The 18,651-nt window shown below is 40.7% G+C and overlaps 2 protein-coding genes across 4 annotated transcripts in view; one reads left to right on the top strand and one right to left on the bottom strand.

The window, feature by feature from the left end:
* Positions 1-2,708: 2,708 nt before the first annotated feature.
* GPATCH11 (G-patch domain containing 11) lies at positions 2,709-17,262 on the bottom strand. Its single transcript, XM_061432078.1, has 9 exons — positions 17,108-17,262; positions 11,420-11,494; positions 10,649-10,875; positions 9,460-9,501; positions 8,583-8,703; positions 8,371-8,461; positions 7,084-7,200; positions 4,232-4,313; positions 2,709-3,521 (listed from the first exon to the last, which is right to left on the bottom strand). The coding sequence occupies exons 2-9, from the start codon at positions 11,476-11,478 to the stop codon at positions 3,466-3,468; spliced, it is 795 nt and encodes a 264-aa protein (XP_061288062.1). The 5' UTR covers positions 11,479-11,494; positions 17,108-17,262; the 3' UTR covers positions 2,709-3,465.
* Positions 17,263-17,318: 56 nt separating this feature from the next.
* HEATR5B (HEAT repeat containing 5B) overlaps positions 17,319-18,651 on the top strand; it is a 102,555-nt gene continuing 101,222 nt past the window's right edge. For 2 of the 3 annotated variants that reach the window (XM_061432074.1, XM_061432072.1), the window contains exons 1-2: positions 17,319-17,409; positions 18,260-18,407. In XM_061432074.1, coding sequence (XP_061288058.1) covers positions 18,282-18,407 — 126 coding nt within the window. In that variant the 5' untranslated portion in view covers positions 17,319-17,409; positions 18,260-18,281. Of the gene's footprint in view, positions 17,410-17,805; positions 17,905-18,259; positions 18,408-18,651 lie in introns of those variants that run through there. The other variant, XM_061432073.1, reaches the window with a different exon arrangement.

Here is an 18,651-nt window from a genome sequence, read left to right as displayed (position 1 = left end):
ACCTGGTTAAGTCCCAGCCACATAGGTCTGCTCAGGGTCACCTAAATAGGCTTTTGTGCTCAATGGCTCTTAGCTATGGTTTCTACCTAAAGTTCCCTTCAATCTTTTCCTCTTTTTTGTAAAATAACAGCTTTATTGAGACATAATTTCACACATTCTAAAATTCACCCCATTTAAAGTATACAGTTTAGTGGTGTTTAGTATATTCAGTTGTGCAGCCATCACCACAATCAATTTCAAAACACTTTTGTCTCCCCAGAAAGAAACCCTGTACTTGTTAGCAGGCTTTCCTCATCTTCCCCTAATTCTCTGCAACCACTCATCCACTTTCAGTCTCCATAGACTTGCCTGCTTGGGACATTTCATTTAAGTGGAATCATACAACACAATCATACAACATGTGATCATTTTCACTTAATGTTTTCAAGTGTCATCTATGATATAGCTTGGGTGGAAATTCCTTTCCCTTCTGTTGCCAAATAATATTCGACTACATGGATACATTAAATTCACCTATTCATCAGCGGATGGACATTTGGGTTTCTGTTTTCTGGCTATTATGAATACTGCTATGAATATTCGTGTGCGAGTTTTATGTGAACATGTTTCCATTTCTCCTGGGTATATACCTGGGAGTAGAAACACAGGTCCTACTGTAACTCCTTCCTAGTGACTTTGGATATGAAAATGATGTTCAGAGCCCAAATTCAGTGTTGCTACCATAGTGTTTTACCATCTCCCATACAGAATGAAACCTCTCCCTAGTACTCCTAGTGCTTAGTACTTCAGTATGGTACTTATCAGTTTGCCTTGGCACTCCGTTATTCCTGTGTGGGTGTCCTCCTCCTTGTAAATTTCTGGAAAGCAGGGACAGTTGATTTACCTTAAGGAAGCAACCTGCATAAAGCAGGAACTCTCTAAGTGCTTTTGAATTAGTAGGGAATAAAAGTGCCAAGAATTTTATATGCCTGATCCTACAGAATGTGTCTGATATGAAATAATTGTTCATTGTGAAATTTCAACAATTAAATGTTGGTATATAACACTTAAAAGTGGGTAGGTAAACCAATATTAAAATCTCTTTATGTTGAATTTTAGAAGCTTCGGTATTTTGAGTTTATAATGAGGAAAATCAAACATTTTAGAAATTCTAGATAGGACTTTGACAATAAACATAGTATTAACATACTATGGTCAAAAGTAAATGACAACCTGACCTGTTAAAATTTATGTTTCAAATGTCACTTATGTTCTAAAGCAAGTTTAAAAATTCTTTTCAGTATTTTGCACCCCTTGGTTTTCATTATTGTCTGGTTATGAAGTTGTAAAAGGCGTTTATGAATAAAAGTAAACTTTTACTCATACTGAAAATCTGTAGTTTTCATTGGTGGTGGTAATGGAGGGATGTCTCCCACTCTCCAAGGCAGGCTGAGTGCTGGGCTCTGGCCTGGAAACGCAGACCCCAACTCTGGTGGATTCATGGGTGCCGTCACGGTTATTCCTATTCTTATGTTAATGAATATACTCACGAACATATTTAAAATACTCTAGGCCACTGGGCAGGTAGCCCCATAGTGCAAGGAGAAAAAGAATCCAGTTCCTAACTCCATTCTGTCTGAAAGAATCCACATGGCTTTGGGTCTGACAGAACGAATGTCATTATGATGGCTAACATGACAGGCAAGCATGTGATTTTAACTGCAAGAAGAAGACGCACTCATGTTTTATCTGTTAATACAATGTTACTATTTTTTACATGAAAAAGGTAAATATCAAAACAGTATTGTCCAACTATATGTCCAATGTTTTACATATGTATTTATACTCATAAAAATAATTCAGTTTCTAGATGAAGAACTGAGGCCCAGACATTGACTAGGTTTTCAAACTCTACTGCATGTTGGTATCAAGGATAGTAGTGCTCAGGCCAGAGTGATCAATTATATAGACTCTCTGGAAGTATGATAATCTTTGTATTATCATTTTTTTAAAGCTCTCCAAGTTAAACTTGAGGACAAGTGAATTAGGTCATATTAGGTCAGAGGTTAATACAACTCATACTATTGATAACTTGGGTAAGTGTAGGTTAGCTTCTGCTATGTTCTCAAGTATGCCGTTTATAATAAGAGGCTGATCTCTTGCTCAGTGCTTCAGAAAGGTGAGCTGTAAAACTGTACAGGTAAGGTCACAACTTGATCCAAAGAACAGTTGTGCTCTGGTTTAACCTAGAGCACTAGTTCTTACCCACAGGTGATAATCAGACTCAGAACTTTAAAATAAATAGATATCTAGAAACAATCCTAGACTAGCTGAGTCAAGTCACTAAGGGTAGTTCCTGAGCATGGGAACTTTAAAAAAAGTTCATGATTTTGATGCCCAAACTTACATGGACCTCTCTAGGAATATGCCACATGGTATGTCTTTAGCTGTATTTGGTTAAGTTATAGGGAAGCAGAATTCAGCTTAAGACAGAAAAATAACTTTAAAAATGACTTAATGCTACCCAGCTCTTCTAAGGCAGTGCGCTGTCTGCGGCTGGACAAATCAAGGTAGAGGCAGGATTACCACCTGCTGGGAATGTTGTCAAACGACTGAGAATTTGGATCACCTGATGTTTCAGGTTACTCCCAACTATTGTTTCTTTAGCCAAAACTTGCAATGGATACACACGTTGCCATGAAAACTCATGACTTTATGGAATATCATAATTACTCTGTCTCTAAAACTTATTAGAATTAAGTACTGCTAATGGAACCTTGCCTCTGACATTACTCTCATTGAGGGGAATACTTTTCGCCTCCTCCTAATGCTTGAATGCAGGGAAGGGAACCTCTTCTTGATCCTTGGAAGGCAGAATTGTGGGAAGAAGTTCTGCGAGCCTGTATTCGTTCCTTCTCAACAGAGCTGTATCTCTCCTGATGCGTGGTTTTGGGAAAAGGAACTGAGGATGCATGCCTCTCCTCTGCCCCGAGGGCTGGCTCTCTCACCTTGACAGCTGAGATGGGCTCTATCCTTCCTCTGAGGCAAGGTCTGCAGTTCTCTCTAAGCAGGGAGATCTCACAGGGAGTGTGGCTGGAGAACAAGTCAAGTAGCTCTTCATTCCATTAGTAATAAAATTGATATTTTGATCTCAAACTCCCATGTCTTATTTCTCAATTTGTTTCAAAGTGAAGAAGGGAATAAGAGAGCTGGTGTCCTTAAACCCCATAAACGTCATGACAGAGTCATGAACTGTAATTGCTGGTGGCTATAATACTTGTGCTCTGCAATGGCTTTCCATTATATGTTGAAGTTAGTAACCAATTATATTCTAAAGTACAAAGTACTTCTAATGTACAAAAAGAACAAAACATATGAAGTCCCCTTTCTTAACTAGCATCAAAAATTTGGGAATTCTGACTGCCCAACTATCTGTCTTTAGGAAACAAGAACATTTGCCAAGCTTCCACTTTATGGAGAATAATCTTAGTCATGATCTGCAGAAGTTGGTCCCGGACAATTTGAAGACAGGTCTTCTTTATCTGTAATTTATGTGAGGAAAAGAAACAGTTAATACAAATTGCACAGTAAACTGTTTTAGAAAATTATTTCAGCATAACATGTATTTTGTAGTTGTGTCTGCTTCCTTATTCTGCTAAACAAACCAGGAAAAGATACAGTAATAACCCCAAATTCTTCACTCTCAAGTACAAAGTCCTTAGGTTCAAGTTAACAAAGCTGGCTTGGGCAAGTGCTAGAAAAGAAAGCACTTGTGTCTTTAAGACATCTGACATGTTTTAACCGTTTCTTTCCTTACAATGAAAAAAAAATGGAGTGGATTTCAACATTCTGATTTTTATGGTTCACAGACAATATTCTACCTAAGTACAAAAAAATTAGTTCTAAAAATTTACTATATCTTTCTAGTAGCTGAAGAATTGTGGAAAAATAAAGCATGAAAAAAATTTATCATCTTCAACTGATTAAAAAATTCTTTTTTATGAAATAGAAGACTGAAAAATTCCCTTCTGCACATTCAGTTTCTGAAAAGTTAAAAGCACCTTTAATTAACCCTCACTTCTTTCTCTACCCACTATTTCTTTAAAGCATTCATCCAACATTGCCCTTTGGATGGAATAAAAAGTTTCCATTGTCTATGGGAATTTGACTTTCATAAAAAGAAAAAAATCAAAGCTGAAATCAAAGAGCATTTGTATCCAATAGTTTTTAAAAGTATAAAGTATTTTCTTACCTTCATAGGCTGTTCCACACCAAATACAATACAGATGTTCTTCTCTTAAATAACTAGTCAGTATTTGTAATTTTTCCAGTACCTAGGTATAGGTAGGATACAAGCACATTAATGGTTCACATTGAACAGAATTTTTCTTTTTAGGTCTCTTAGATTATGCTGAATTACCCCAAGGCCATAAATTTTCTGCTATACTCTCAGTTAGGAGAGGTGTCAAAGGTGGAATATATTAGAACATGCCCCAGTTTACTAGCTGCCCTATTTCACTTCTGTCAGACACAACACAGGCCACTTGTTAACATTTCAACAATAGATCGTGGCTGGCTCTATTAAAATCTGCATCCTTTAAAGACCCCTCCTATTAATAGTTCCAAAGAATTTGGGTGAAACTGTCTCACTCTGCCATGAGAGTTCTCATCAATGGTTTCCCAGTTAGGTGGAACATAGATTTTTCAAATTGTGAATGTTTCCTACACCCTCTTTTATACAAGTAACCATAGAAATGTGTATTCTTTTCTTGAAAACTCTCTATTTACTCTGAATTGTGTTTTTTGACTTTCTTTTGTTTGTGGGTGAGTTGGGGGGAGGAGGTACTCAGAATTACTTCCAGAGGGTCAACAGGAAACAACATAATTTACATTTGCAGCTTATACATCATCCAAACTGAGGTGAGAGGGGTAAACTGAAGCTAAAAGGGTCATTTACATGAAGTTTTGATTTGGGGTTAATGTAGTAGTTCTCAACTAGGAGCGATTTTTTTTCCCTCAGGTGAAAATTTAGCAATATCTGGAGACATAAGAAAGCCTTCTTCAGTGATCAAAGCAAAGAAATAGAGAAAAACAATAGAATGGGAAAGACTAGACATCTCTTGAAGAAAATTAGAGATACCAAGGGAACATTTCACACAAAGGTGGGCACAATAAAGGACAGAAACAGTATGGACCTAACAGAAGCAGAAGATATTAAGAAGAGGTGGCAAGAATACACAGAACTATACAAAAAAGATCTCTGTGACCCAGATAACCACAATGGTGTGATCACTCACCTAGAGCCGGACATCCTGGAATGTGAAGTCAAGTGGGCCTTAGGAAGCATCACTACAAACAAAGCCAGTGAAGGTGATAGAATTCCAGTTGAGCTCTTTCCAATCCTAAAAGATGATTCTGTAAAAGTGCTCCACTCCATATGCCAGCAAATTTGGAAAACTTGGCAGTGGCCATAGGACTGGAACATGTCGGTTTTCATTCCAATCCCAAAGAAAGGCAATGCCAAAGAATATTCAAACTACTGCACAATTGCACTCATCTCACATGCTAGCAAAGTAATGCTCAAAATTCTCCAAGCCAGGCTTCAACAGTACATGAACCATGAACTTCCAGATGTTCAAGCCAGATTTAGAAAAGGCAGAGGAACCAGAGATCAAATTGCCAACATCCGCTGGATCATTGAAAAAGGAAGAGAGTTCCAGAAAAACATCTATTTCTGCTTTACTGACTATGCCAAAGCCTTAGACTGTGTGGATCCCAATAAACTGTGGAAAATTCTGAAAGAGATGGGAATACCAGATCACCTGACCTGCCTCCTGAGAAATATTTATGCAGGCCAAGAAACAACAGTTAGAATTGGACATGGAACTACAGACTGGTTCCAAATCGGGAAAGGAGTATGTCAAGGCTGTATATTGTCACACTGCTTATTTAACTTATATGCAGAGTACATCACGAGAAAGGCTGGACAGGATGCACAAGCTGGAATCAAGATTGCCAGGAGAAATATCAATAACCTCAGATATGCAGAGGACACTACCCTTATGGCAGAAAGCAAAGAAAAACTAAAGAGCCTGTTGATGAAAGTGAAAGAAGAGAGTGGAAAAGCTGGCTTAAAATTCAACATTCAGAAAACTAAGATCATGGCATGTGGTCCCATCACTTCATGGCAAATAGATGGGGAAACAATGGAAACAGTGAGAGACTTTATTTTTGGGGGTTCCAAAATCACTGCAGATGGTGACTGCAGCCATGAAATTAAAAGACGCTTGCTCCTTGGAAGAAAAGCTATGACTAACCTAGATAGCATATTTTTTTTTTCTTTTCTAGATAGCATATTAAAAAGCAGAGACATTACTTTGCCAACTAAGGTCCGTCTAGTCAAAGATGTGGTTTTTCCAGTAGCTGTGTATGGATGTGAGAGTTGGACTATAAAGAAAGCTGAGCGCCGAAAAATTGGTGCTTTTGAACTGTGGTGTTGGAGAAGACTCTTGAGAGTCCCTTGGACTCCAAAGAGATACAACCAGTCCATCCTAAAGGAAATCAGTCCTGAATATTCATTGGAGGGACTGATGCTGAAGCTGAAACTCCAATACTCTGGCCACCTGATGCAAAGAACTGACTCATTTGAAAAGACCCTGATGCTGGGAAAGATTGAGGGCAGGAGGAGAAGGGGACAACGGAGGATGAGATGGTTGGATGGCATCACCAACTCTATGGACATGAGTTTGAGTAAACTCTGAGAGTTAGTGATGGACAGGGAAGCCTGGTGTACTGCAGTCCATGGGGTCGCAAAGAGTCGGACATGACTGAGCAACTGAACTGAACTGGAGACTTTTTGGTTGTCACAAGGGGGATGTGCCACAGATGCTCTGAAATTACTTACAATGTACAGAACAGCCCCACAACAAACAATTACTCAGTTCAAAATATTAATTGTGCCAAGGCTGAGACACCCAGCTTAAGGAACTGGTGCCAAAACATACATTTAATGTGGCTGATTCATGTTGGTGCCTGGCACAGGCTAATACAATATTATAAAGCAATTATCCTCCAAAAAAAAAAAAAAAACCAAACAAACCATACACTTAAATCTTCACTCTTATATTCATCTTCATCTTGTTCTTTTTCTTCCTCTGTCTCTTCTTCAGTTTCCTCTTCAGGCCTCAACCAGTACCATGCCTCCCTGGGAACTTGAATATTCTGAAAATGTAGAATTATTCCCAATTAAACAAAGCTAAACATAAAGATTATCACAAGTTTGTTCATGTCAACATGAATTCACTCTTTCAACTAAATATTTACTGCTTTAAGTTCCACACCATGGAACAGTGCATGTGAGTTCAGTTGCTCAGTTGTGTCTGACTCTGACCCCAGGCTCTTCTGTCCGTAGTATTTTCCAGCTTAGAATACTAAAGTGGGTTACCATTTCCTTCTCCAGCAGATCTTCCTGACCCAGGAATCAAACCTGAGTCTCCTGTGTCTCCTACATTGGCGGATTCTTTACCACTGAACCACCTGGGAAGCCCTGTACTATGAAACTATAGGGATGCAAAGCCCAGTTAGAATACTGCCTCCCAACTGCTGACAATCTAGTAGGGAAAAGAAGCTATGGGGATAAGTATCTTAATGCATATAAAATGATACATATAGCTAAGAAATCTTAAGTATCATGACATATATTCAAAATAACGTGCTATGGAAATACTGAAAAGTGAGAGATTGCTTCCAGCGACCTATTTACATATAAGGGAAATTTTAGAAACATTTTTGAGACTTTAAATGAAGTCACTTTATTTTGCTGGTAGGTGAACCATCAAAATAAAAAAATTAAAGAAAAATCAAATCAAAAATTGAATTTTGAGAACTACTGAAATCTGAAATAGCATTCTACATGATGTTACTAGTTACAGACATGGAAGTTACTGAATATGGACTGAAAATAGGCTATTCTGATTGGCCAAACATTCAGGTGCACAGAATTTCCACACGTAATAGTTATGAGTAATCAATATTCAAATAAATGGAGAACAGTTAAGTGAAAAATGGTATTCAATGCTTAATGATCATTCAGACTATGTTCCTGCAGTGAACAAGTCGTTATTGTGCATACCAGTTATTACAGATCAACAGTGCATCTGAAAGTTTTAACAGGCAGATACACTAAGCTTGGAGTTCTCTCTCTCTCTTTAAAAATAAAAGTATGAGACATTCCTGGTGGTCCAGTGGTTAAGACTCCACACTTCCAATGCAGAGGGCACTAGTTTGATCCCTGGTCACAGATGCTGTGTGGCGAGGCCAAAAAAAAAAATACAGTAAATCATACTGGGTGCCAAAACACTTCACCAAACTGAAAGCAGGTAAAAGGCTTACCTTCTGAGTATCCAATTGTTGACAGGCTCTCTGACTTCTTCTAAGATCTCCTTCTAGCTTCATTTCGTCTTGCTTATTTTTAAGTCGAATTCTAATTCAAAGAAAAAAATAGCACACTAGAGGTCTGTGCTCTCTTTATCCATGTTAAATGCCCAAATGCCAGGAAACATACCACAATAAAGGAACGATGAAACTACAAACAGCTCAATTACCGAAACTGTTCTGCTGCTCTTTCTTCAGCTTGGCTTTTCATGTGAATCTTTCTTCTATAGCTTTCCAATTTTTCCTCTGCTTTCCGTTTTAATAATGTCTCATGACCAATGCCACTTTTCCCTGCTCAAACAGGAAACACTGATGAGAAACTTACTGACTTTGTATGTCAAAATGTGACAACTTAAATTTTTTTTTTTTCTGGCCATGCCTTGCAGCTGGCAGGATCTCAGTTTCCCAACCGGGAATTTAACCCAGGTCCTTGGCAGTGAAAGCATGGAGTCCTAACCACTGGACTGCCAGGGAATTACATAAATACTTACAAATTAAATGCAATTCTAACTTTAGTAAAATCACTCAAAATCATTTGATAAGAAGGACAGGAGAAAACATTGGAGTTTTTTTTAATCCAAATTCACAATTTGATTTTCACAAAGATTATCAGTCTGATCTAAAAAGATGTCAATACTATACACATTTTTTTCAAATTGGGAAATAAGTATCAAGAGTCATGCTTTTATATAAATATGATGAACAAATAAAAAATATATATTTTTCTCTTTAATTTGTCCAATTATTAAGAAAAACATTTAGTGGATAAATCAGGACACTTTTAGGACATTCAACAGATAAAAATAGCTTTGTATTTTTAATGGTTACAACAATTTTCCCGTTACTTTTATGATTTAAATTTTATTTTATACTCATTAAAATTTACTTTTATTTTTAGTTTAAAAGGTCTAGGAGTTTAAGAAACATTTTACATTATAAGAACTGTAATACTATCACCATAAAAAACTATTTATTAAACAAGTATATGTGCTATATTTAAGAATAAGTTGCTATTACCAGCAAACAGCTGCAACAGTAATTACACACCTGTTTTGACATTGAGAGGAATTGGTTCAACAATACCATCTCCTAAAAAAAAAAGAGAACGAGACACAAATTACTTTAGAAATTCTTCCTCAAACTATTGGTAGATGCAGTATGCAACTTTACAATGTTCTATACATATCCCTTCCAGTTTCAGTGATACTCAAAATTGGAACTGAACATCAATACTCTATAATCAACTACTTCCCTTGGCCTTCAAATACTACGTCCTCAATAAAGCTGATGGACAGCCTCCGGTGCCACCTAAACGTAGGAATTTTCATTGATATATATACAAGAGGGTGGCAGCCTTAAGAGAGAGCAAAGCCTTGCTAGGGAAGTCAAAGCAATGACAATAAAGGAGAGAAGAAGAGAAAAACAGCTTACAGAAGATACTATGTATATGACCTCTATCTCTTAATAAGCAATCTCATTCCGAAAACAGGTGAGAACTGAGCTTCTCCAACTGAGGGGTCACCCAGGCAGCTGCCGCAGGTACAGAGCAAGCAGGCCGGAGTCCTGCCATCATCTCTAGGGCTGCTCCCCTGTCCTTTGGGCCACTGAACTTTGCTTTCTTTAAGATATTTTTGATGTGGGTCATTTTCTAAAGTCTTTGTTTTGGTGTTTTTGCCACTCGGCATGTGGGATCTCAGCTTTCTGAACAGGGATCGAACCCACCCCACTCCGCATTGGAAGGTGAAGTCCCAACTACCGGACCACTAGGGAAGCCTCCCTTTCTTTTTTAAAGAAACACTGATTTATCTATTTGGCTGTGCTAGGTTTTAGTTGCAGCATGCAGTGATCTAGTTCCCTGACTGGGGATTGAAGCTGGGCCCCATGCATCGGGAGCAGAGTGTTAGCCACTGAACCACCAGAGAATGCCCAGGGCCACTGCACTTCTTAACCCTTCTCTTGTCATCATTCTTAGCTGCTGCTTCTAAGGCAAGCCTCATCCATCCCACTCCTTCAGGGCCAAGTTGGGCTGCTAAGCAGCTCTGGATGGCATAAGTCTGAAGTGGCTATGAGAAGATGGAAGTTCTCCATAAGCTTGCCAGCACACAAGAGATCAGGAAGCTTAAGTTGTTTGAATTTCTGCGTAGATGGACAGAGAGGAAAGAGTCATCACTGGTCGCCATCAATAAGTTACCATTTGGTGGTTAAGAACAGCTGTTCATTTCTGGCTCTGACTCACCGCTCTTGCCGAGGGCCTGACCACTTTTATACCCCATTTTCTGAAGTAGAGCAAACCCTTTGTTTTCACAGCCGAGTGCGTTCTTCAACCCCATGTCACGTCTCTCTTGTTCTTCTTCTTTTATACTCTTCTGTCTGTTTTTCAGATTCGCTTCCTGTCTCTTTTCTTCTTTTCGACGGGCTTCCCGGATCTGCCTCAGCATTGGCAAGCCTGGTCTGATGTCTTCTCTGAAGAATGAGGGAAAAGGTTATTTTAGACTAGTACATGAAAGTTTCTCATAACTTTGCCACTTACTCACTTGAAACTACTTAATATTTCAGTGCCACCTTTAGGAGCATCTCTGTTATCACCACTATTAGAACATAACCAATGTCCTGTGAGAATGGCTGTTTTGGTAAAAACGATGAGGGCTGGTATTACATGGTAAGAAACAAAATGTAGTTGAAAAAATAAGAAATAGTAAGACCAATTTTTCTAGGAGGTTGGCAATAATAAAAGGCAACTCTCAAAAGTAGATACAAGAGGTGAAAAGATGAGATAAAGGAAAAGAGTAAAATGTCCTTGGTAGTATAGAAGAAAAAGAATTGAGTGCCGAAGTAAAATGCTTAGTATTAGAGATATCTTTGTATCATAGACATGTAGGAAATGTTCTCATGAAGCAGTAAGATGAAATTTCAAACCTCGCCTTTAAAATCAATGGCATTGCTTAAAAATCTCCAATTCCTTAATGTCTTACACATATCATTCTATGGGGCATGCACATTTACTTACTGGACATTAATGAAGGAATCAGACATATAGTCCTCCTCTTCTGCCATGTTCAACTTCATATGGCGGCAAAAGTATCTACAAAGCAAACAGGAGGAAGTAACAATTTTTTTTTAAGAGGCAGATTCAAGGTTTTATTTTAAACCCCAACATGACCACCTACTAGATGTGTGCAATCTTGAAAACATTACTGCACCTTCTTCTACCATCTATTTTTAAAATTTATTTTTAATTGAAGGATAACTGCCTTACAATGTTGTGTTGGTTTCTGCCATACGACAACATGAATCAGCCATAAGTGTACATATGTCCCCTCCTTCTTGAACCTCCCTCCCAACTGCTCTCACTCTATCCCTCCAGGTTGTCAGAGAGCACTGTGTTGAGCTCCCTGTGTTATATAGCAGCTTCCTACTAGCTACCTATTTCACATGTGGTGTGCATGCATGAATGCTAAGTCACTTCAGTTGTGTCAGACTCTTTGTGAACCTATGGATTGCAGCCCACCAGGCTCCTCTGTCCATGGGATTCTCCAGGCAAGAACACTGGAGTGGGTTGCCATGCCCTCCTCCAGGGGATCTTCCCGACCCAGGAATAGAACCTGCTTCTCTTACGTTCCCTGCATTGGCGGGTGGGTTCTCTACCACTAGCCCTACCTGGGAAATCCTTTACATATGGTAACAACTACTAATTTTCAGTTTACCAAAATGGAAATAAACTTGCATGCATCCTCAGCTGTGACCTTTCTCTAGAACCCTACTCTGTATTCAAGTGCTCTTTTGACATCTTTCTGGGTTGAGCCCTCAAACTCAACAATCCAAACAACTCATTCTCTTCCCAACCCCGATTGCCTTTATCTCTGTATTTGCAAATTAATGTCGCCACTATCTCCCTGTTCCTGACCTCTTATAAACCTCTGTCCACTCTTCTTCCACATTATCCCTCATGGGCATTTTTTTCCTTATAGTTGTGACCACTACTTTAGTTCAGGCATTTCTTTCTCACCTGAACTGTCACAACTGCTTCCTAATTGGTCTTGTTGCCTTTGGCCTCTCCTCTTCCAATCCACAGAGGTTCTCTATGACCTCTCCAAAGTGGTTTTAAAAAAAAAAAAAAAAAAAAGTCAGGGCATGTTACTTGCTGGTTTCAAATCCTTCAGCAGACTTTCCCCTGTGGGCAGTGGAGGAACCATCACTTTCACATGTTGGCAGGAGAGATCCCCCATAATCTGACCTCTGACTCTTTTTCAGGATTCATTACTCATGCCACATGGTCTCATTTGTCCTCTGAACACACTGCAGACAATTCATTCCTCCTAGGCCTAGGCTACCCACCTTTACAAAGGCCTGTCTTGACCACTCCAGGTCTCTCTCCACAGCACTTCATGTTCAAGCTGTTCATTGGTAACTAGATATAGTTAACACTTCACTTATATGGAAACACTTTTGAGGACCGTTTTAGCCAAAATAGTTAAAATCATGTAATAATTAGCCCTTAAAGGGATAAAATAATTATCCAGAAAAGTGTACTTTAAACTTTCCTGTGTATATGAATTGCCCTGGGATTTTCTCAGGTCTTCCCTAGTAGCTCAGCAGTAAACAGTCTGCCTGCAACGCCAGGAGCCACAGGGAGACATGGGTTCAATCCCTGGGTTGGAAAGATACCCTGGAGAAGGGCATGGCCACTCACTCCAGTATTCTTGCCTGGAGAATCCCCATGGAGAGAAGAGCCTGGTAGGCTACAGTCAGTCCACAGGGTCGCAAAGAGTCGCAAAGAGTCGACATGTTTCTCAAAATGCAGAGTCTGATTCTGAGCTCGAGTCCAAGGCTCTGCATTTCTAGCAGGCTCCCAGGTGCTGTCAATGCTTCTGGTGCAGTTGCTGGATGCAAAAGGGAGTCACTTGCTACAGTGCACACACGCTGTTTCGGCCTGTTCATCATCCTTCCTTTTGGAACTCAGCCCTCTGCCTTCCTTGTGGTTCTACTGGAGGGTAGCAATTAGTACTCCCTGAGGCATAAGGTGGCCAGTTATAGTACCCTATCCTAGTAAGAGGGGAGGAGATGACCTAAACAGGGCAAATAAGCATCTCTTTTCCTGTTGTTATTCAGTTGCTCAGTTGTGTCTGACTCTTTAAGACTCCATGGACTGCAGCACACCAGGCTTCCCCGTCCTTCACCATCTCCCGGAGTTTGCTCAAACTCATGTCCATTGAGGGATGCGGGAGCTGTCGTCTATGGGGTCACACAGAGTCGGACACGACTGAAGTGACTTAGCAGTAGCAGCAGCAGATTTGTCATAGCTTTTCTTCTAAGGAGCAAGTGTCTTTTAATTTCAGGCTGCAGTCACTGTCCACAGTGATTTTAGAGCCCAAGAAAATGAAATCTGTCACTGTTTCCATTGTTTCCCCATCTATTTGCCACGAAGTGATGGGACTAGATGTCATGATCTTAGTTTTTTGAATATAGGTTTAAACCAGCTTTTTCACTCTTTCCTTAATGATACTTATACATGGATTGTGGTGGGAAAGAGTTCTCTTTGTTGGGATTTCTGAACTGGAAGTATGTGAAGCTGGGCTGTGGATGGCTGTCTTTATATATTATATACTGCATTTGTGGTAATTCACCCAGTGTTTCTAAAGGTCAGATTCTTCATTGATAGTAATAGTATTTTTACACATAATGATTTCAGCTCAGTTCAGTCGCTCAGTTGTGTCCAACTCTTTGCGACCCCATGGACTGCAGCATGCCAGGCTTCCCTGTCCATCACCAACTCCCGGAGTTTACTCAAACTCATGTCCATTGTGTCAGTGATGCCATCCAATCATCTCATCTTCTGTGGTCCCCTTCTCCTCCTGCCTTCAATCTTTCCCAGCATCAGGGTCTTTTCCAATGAGTCAGTTCTTCACATCAGGTGGCCAGAGTATTGGAGTTTCAGCTTCAACATCAGTCCTTCCAGTGAATATTCAGGACTGATTTCTTTTAGGATGGACTGGATCTCCTTGCAGTCCAAGGGACTCTCAAGAGTCTTCTCCAACACCACAGTTCAAAAGCATCAGTTCTTCAGCACTCAGCTTTCCTTATAGTCTGACTCTCACATCCATACATGACTACTGGAAGAACCATAGCTTTAACTACACAGACCTTTGTTGGTAAAGTAATGTCTCTGCTTTTGAATATGCTGTCTAGCTTGGTCATAGTTTTTCTTCCAAGGAGCAAGCATTTTTTAATTTCATGGATACAGTCACCATCTGCAGTGATTTTGGTGCCTCCCCAAATAATCTCTGTTTCCATTGTTTCCCCATCTATTTGCCATGAAGTGATGGGACCAGATGCCATAATCTTAGTTTTCTGAATGTTGAGTTTTAAGCCAACTTTTTCATTCTTCTCTTTCACTTTCATCAAGAGGCTCTTAAGTTTTTCTTCGCTTTCTGCCATAATGGTGGTGGTGTCATCTACATTTAGTTCAGTCGCCAGTCAAGTCCGACTCTTTGCGACCCCATGGACTGCAGCACACCAAGCCTCCCTGTTCATCACCAACTCCTGGAGTTTACTCAAACTCACGCCCATTGAGTCGGTGATGCCATCCAACCATCTCACCCTCTGTCGTCCCCTTCTCCTCCTGCCTTCAATCTTTCGAAGCATTAGGGTCTTTTCAAATGAGTCAGCTGTTTGCATCAGGTGGCCAATCTGTGTATCTGAGGTTATTAATATTTCTCCTGGAAATCTAAATTCCAGCTTGTGGTTCATCTAGCCCGACATTTCGCATCATGTACTCTGCTTATAAGCTAAATAAGCAGGATGACAATATACAGCCTTTACATACTCCTTTCCCAATTTGGAACCAGTGTGTTGTTCCATGTCCAGTTCTAACTGTTGCTTCTTGACCTGTATACACATTTCTCAGGAGGCAGGTCAGATGGTCTGGTATTCCCATCTCTTGAAGAATTTTCCACAGTTTGTTGTGACCCACACAGTCAAAGGCAGTGTAGTCAATAAAACACCTACCTAATATATCAAACATTTTCATTCTATTTCATTACCATTAACGACTTCCCTGGTGGTCTAGTGGTTAAGCCTCTGTGCTCCCAATGCAGGGGTATGGGTTAAATCCTTGTCAAGGAACTAGATCCCCCATGCTACAACTAAGTAGTGCAGCCCTACAAATAAATAGATAAAAATAACAAGAAATATTAATTACCATTAACAGCTCTGTAAGATAGGTACAATTGTGCTGTGCTTAGTTGCTCAGTCATGTCCGACTCTCTGTGACCCCATGAACTGTAGCCTGCCAGGTACAGTTAGCCCTGCTTTAATTAAGACTCAGTATAGGTAAATAATTTGCTTAATACCACACACACACACACAAACCATGTCTCAGAGCTGTTTCTACTGCAAATAGGATTAGATTATTTTTAAGGGACCTATTTAGCTCTAAAGGGCTATGCAGACAAGAATAGGGGTTATAGGTCATTTAAGCCCCCTTTTTATGGGTACAATATGTTTCCCAGCATCATCTATTCCCATGAAGCATAAGGATAAACTTCACAAGGTGATAATACAGACAGAATGACAGTGGCTAGACAGCAATGGATTTCCCTGGTAGCTCAGATGGTAAAGTGTCTGCCTACAATGTGGGAGACCCGGGTTCGATGGAAGACAGCAATGGAAGTGATGAGAAATCATCAGATTCTGGGTATATTCTGAAGATAGGGATAATGGGATTGGAGGTGGCATGTGAAAGATTGATGCCAAGGGTGACCCTAAGGCTTTTAGTTTGAATATCTGGAAGAATGGAGTTACCAGTTCTTGGAAATGGTCAGATTACAGTATCAGGTTTTGTTTTTGTTTGTTTTCTGGCAGAGAGCAGGCGGGAGGTGTCAACAAGAGTGCTGCTTCACCCCTGTGTTCATAGCAGCTCTTCACAACAGCCAAGACATGGAAATAACCTAAATGCCTGCTGACAGATGAATGGATAGAGAAATGGATAAAGAACAAAACAATGCCATTTGCAGCAACATGGATGCAACTAGAAATAACCATACTAAGTGAAGCAAGTCAGAAGGAGAAAGACAAATACCATATGATATATGTGGGACCTAAAATATGACACAAAAGAACCTATTTATGAAATAGAGACAGAATCATGGACATAGAGAAAATATACTGGTGGTTGCCAAAGGGAGGAGGTAGGAAGACAGATAGATTGGTAGTTTGGGAGTAGTAGATTTAAAGAGAATGTATAAACAACAACACCTTACTGTATAGCACAGGGAATTACAGTCAATATTTTGTGGTAAGCCATAATGGAAAAGAATATGGAAATATATATATGTATGTATAAATGAGCCATTTTGCTGTACAGCAGTGGTTGTACCTTACAAAACACAACATTGTAATTCAAACATACTTTAAAAAAAAACTGATGCTTCGTATGTAGAGTCTCATTACACATCCAAGTGAAGAGATGGACTAAGTAGCTGGATGCACAGAAGAAAGATGACAAGAAACGCCTCAGTCTCAAACACTCCCTGCAGGGACCGCCGATCCCTTCCCTCCTGGCGCCCCTCCTAGCTGCAATCGTCCCACAAACTTGATCACTCGTGGGTGGGAACATAGGAGATGGTGTGATGGCTAGTTACAGCCAGTGTACAGATCACCACTCTTTATCATTCGACAGGCGCCCACAGCCCCTTACCTGGAAGCTCTACTCGCCCCAGGCCAGCTCTAGAGAGCGCTTGCAGCGCAGACACACACCAACCTAAGGACCTCCCGGCCTCGGCTCGCTTCTGAGTTTCCGAAAACAGGACCAATTGGAAACCTACAGCAGGCGGGGCTTGGCGGGCGCGGCTAAGTGCGCTTGCGCAGGCTCAGCCTTCCGCGCACGCGCTCTCCCTGCGCTTCCTGCCGGCGGGAGTGTGGGAGGCGGGGCATCCGGGTCCCTCGGCGGCTGCTTCAGGCCTTGGAGCTCTGCTGAGGCGCCCCTGCCAGAAATAGGAGGTGAGGCCGCCGAGTCTGCAGCTAGAGCCTGGGCGTTGACACATCCCCTTCCCCAAAGCTCCCGCCACCACGTTGTCAGAGGGCTGGGGACGGAATTTCAGTTCGTAATGAACACTTTCACTTTTCAGCCGCCGACTCCAGGGTTGACAGCCCGGGTGACCGGCGCCCAGGCCTGCGGCGCCTCCTGCATTTCCCCCCGTCCCAGCGCAGCGCTTCGGTTCTCACAGTAGTCGGGTTTACCCGGACCAGCTGCGCGCGCGTCCTCTGCCAGCTGCGTTCCTGCCCCCACCCCACCCCCCACCACCCCCGCCGGCGTTGCAGCTGAAGCTTCGGCCGCGCGTATCTGGCCTCCCGCCGCCACCTCATCCCCCCAAGGAAGACTCTCAGAGACTTCCAAGGTGGCATCTTTCTGCTGGGACGCCTTGAAGTTCTCCTGGGGCAGGTGCAGCAGCGGGAGGGTGCTGTGCATCGAGCAGAAGGAGAGAAAAAAGGAGGGTGGGTTGTCATGCTCGGCTGATGTTTGATATTGGTGTTTAGGTTTTCCGTTTATGAAATGGGTAAAGGACATCTGTTTTTCTTCTGGAACTATGTCTTTTTTGCACTGTTCATTTTAATTTTCCTTTGACCCCATTATCCATTCTTCCTCAACAAGCGTGACTTTCATTTGTTTTTGTTTGCACCCTTATCCTTTAAAATCAGTTTCTCAGGTTTTGCTTCGAAGTTATGTACGTGTCCTCCAAGACAGATGAGAAGTAAAGCCTTGTATTTCTTTTCTTAGTGATTATATTCATGAAGCTTGACTTTTAACATGAACAAGTCCTTACAAGAATTTTAAAATTGTTTATTTAAGGTGTGAATTTAAAACTTCAGTCATGGAGTTAGCCCACAGTTTATTGCTCAATGAAGAAGCTTTGGCTCAAATCACTGAAGCAAAGAGACCAGTTTTTATCTTTGAATGGTTGCGATTTCTTGATAAAGTCTTGGTTGCTGCCAACAAGGTATGGTATTGCGTTTTATCTAGTTAACATATGTAAAGAATATTATGTGTACATGCTTTGTAAGAAGGCACATTATGTTTTGGAGGTTGTGGGTCACTTGAGAATATTACACGGTAGTAAAAATTTCTTGTCTGTCCTTTTTCTGTTCTGTGGCAAAACTGAAACCTCATTTAAATCTAGCTTATTGCTTGGGTAGAGGCTTCATATTTCTTCCTGGACATCTAAATGTGAGTGGAGAAAAAGA

This window comes from Bos javanicus, chromosome 11 (genome assembly GCF_032452875.1).
Source record: "Bos javanicus breed banteng chromosome 11, ARS-OSU_banteng_1.0, whole genome shotgun sequence".
Taxonomy (NCBI): domain Eukaryota; kingdom Metazoa; phylum Chordata; class Mammalia; order Artiodactyla; family Bovidae; genus Bos; species Bos javanicus.
This window is presented reverse-complemented; position numbering and strand designations above follow the sequence as displayed.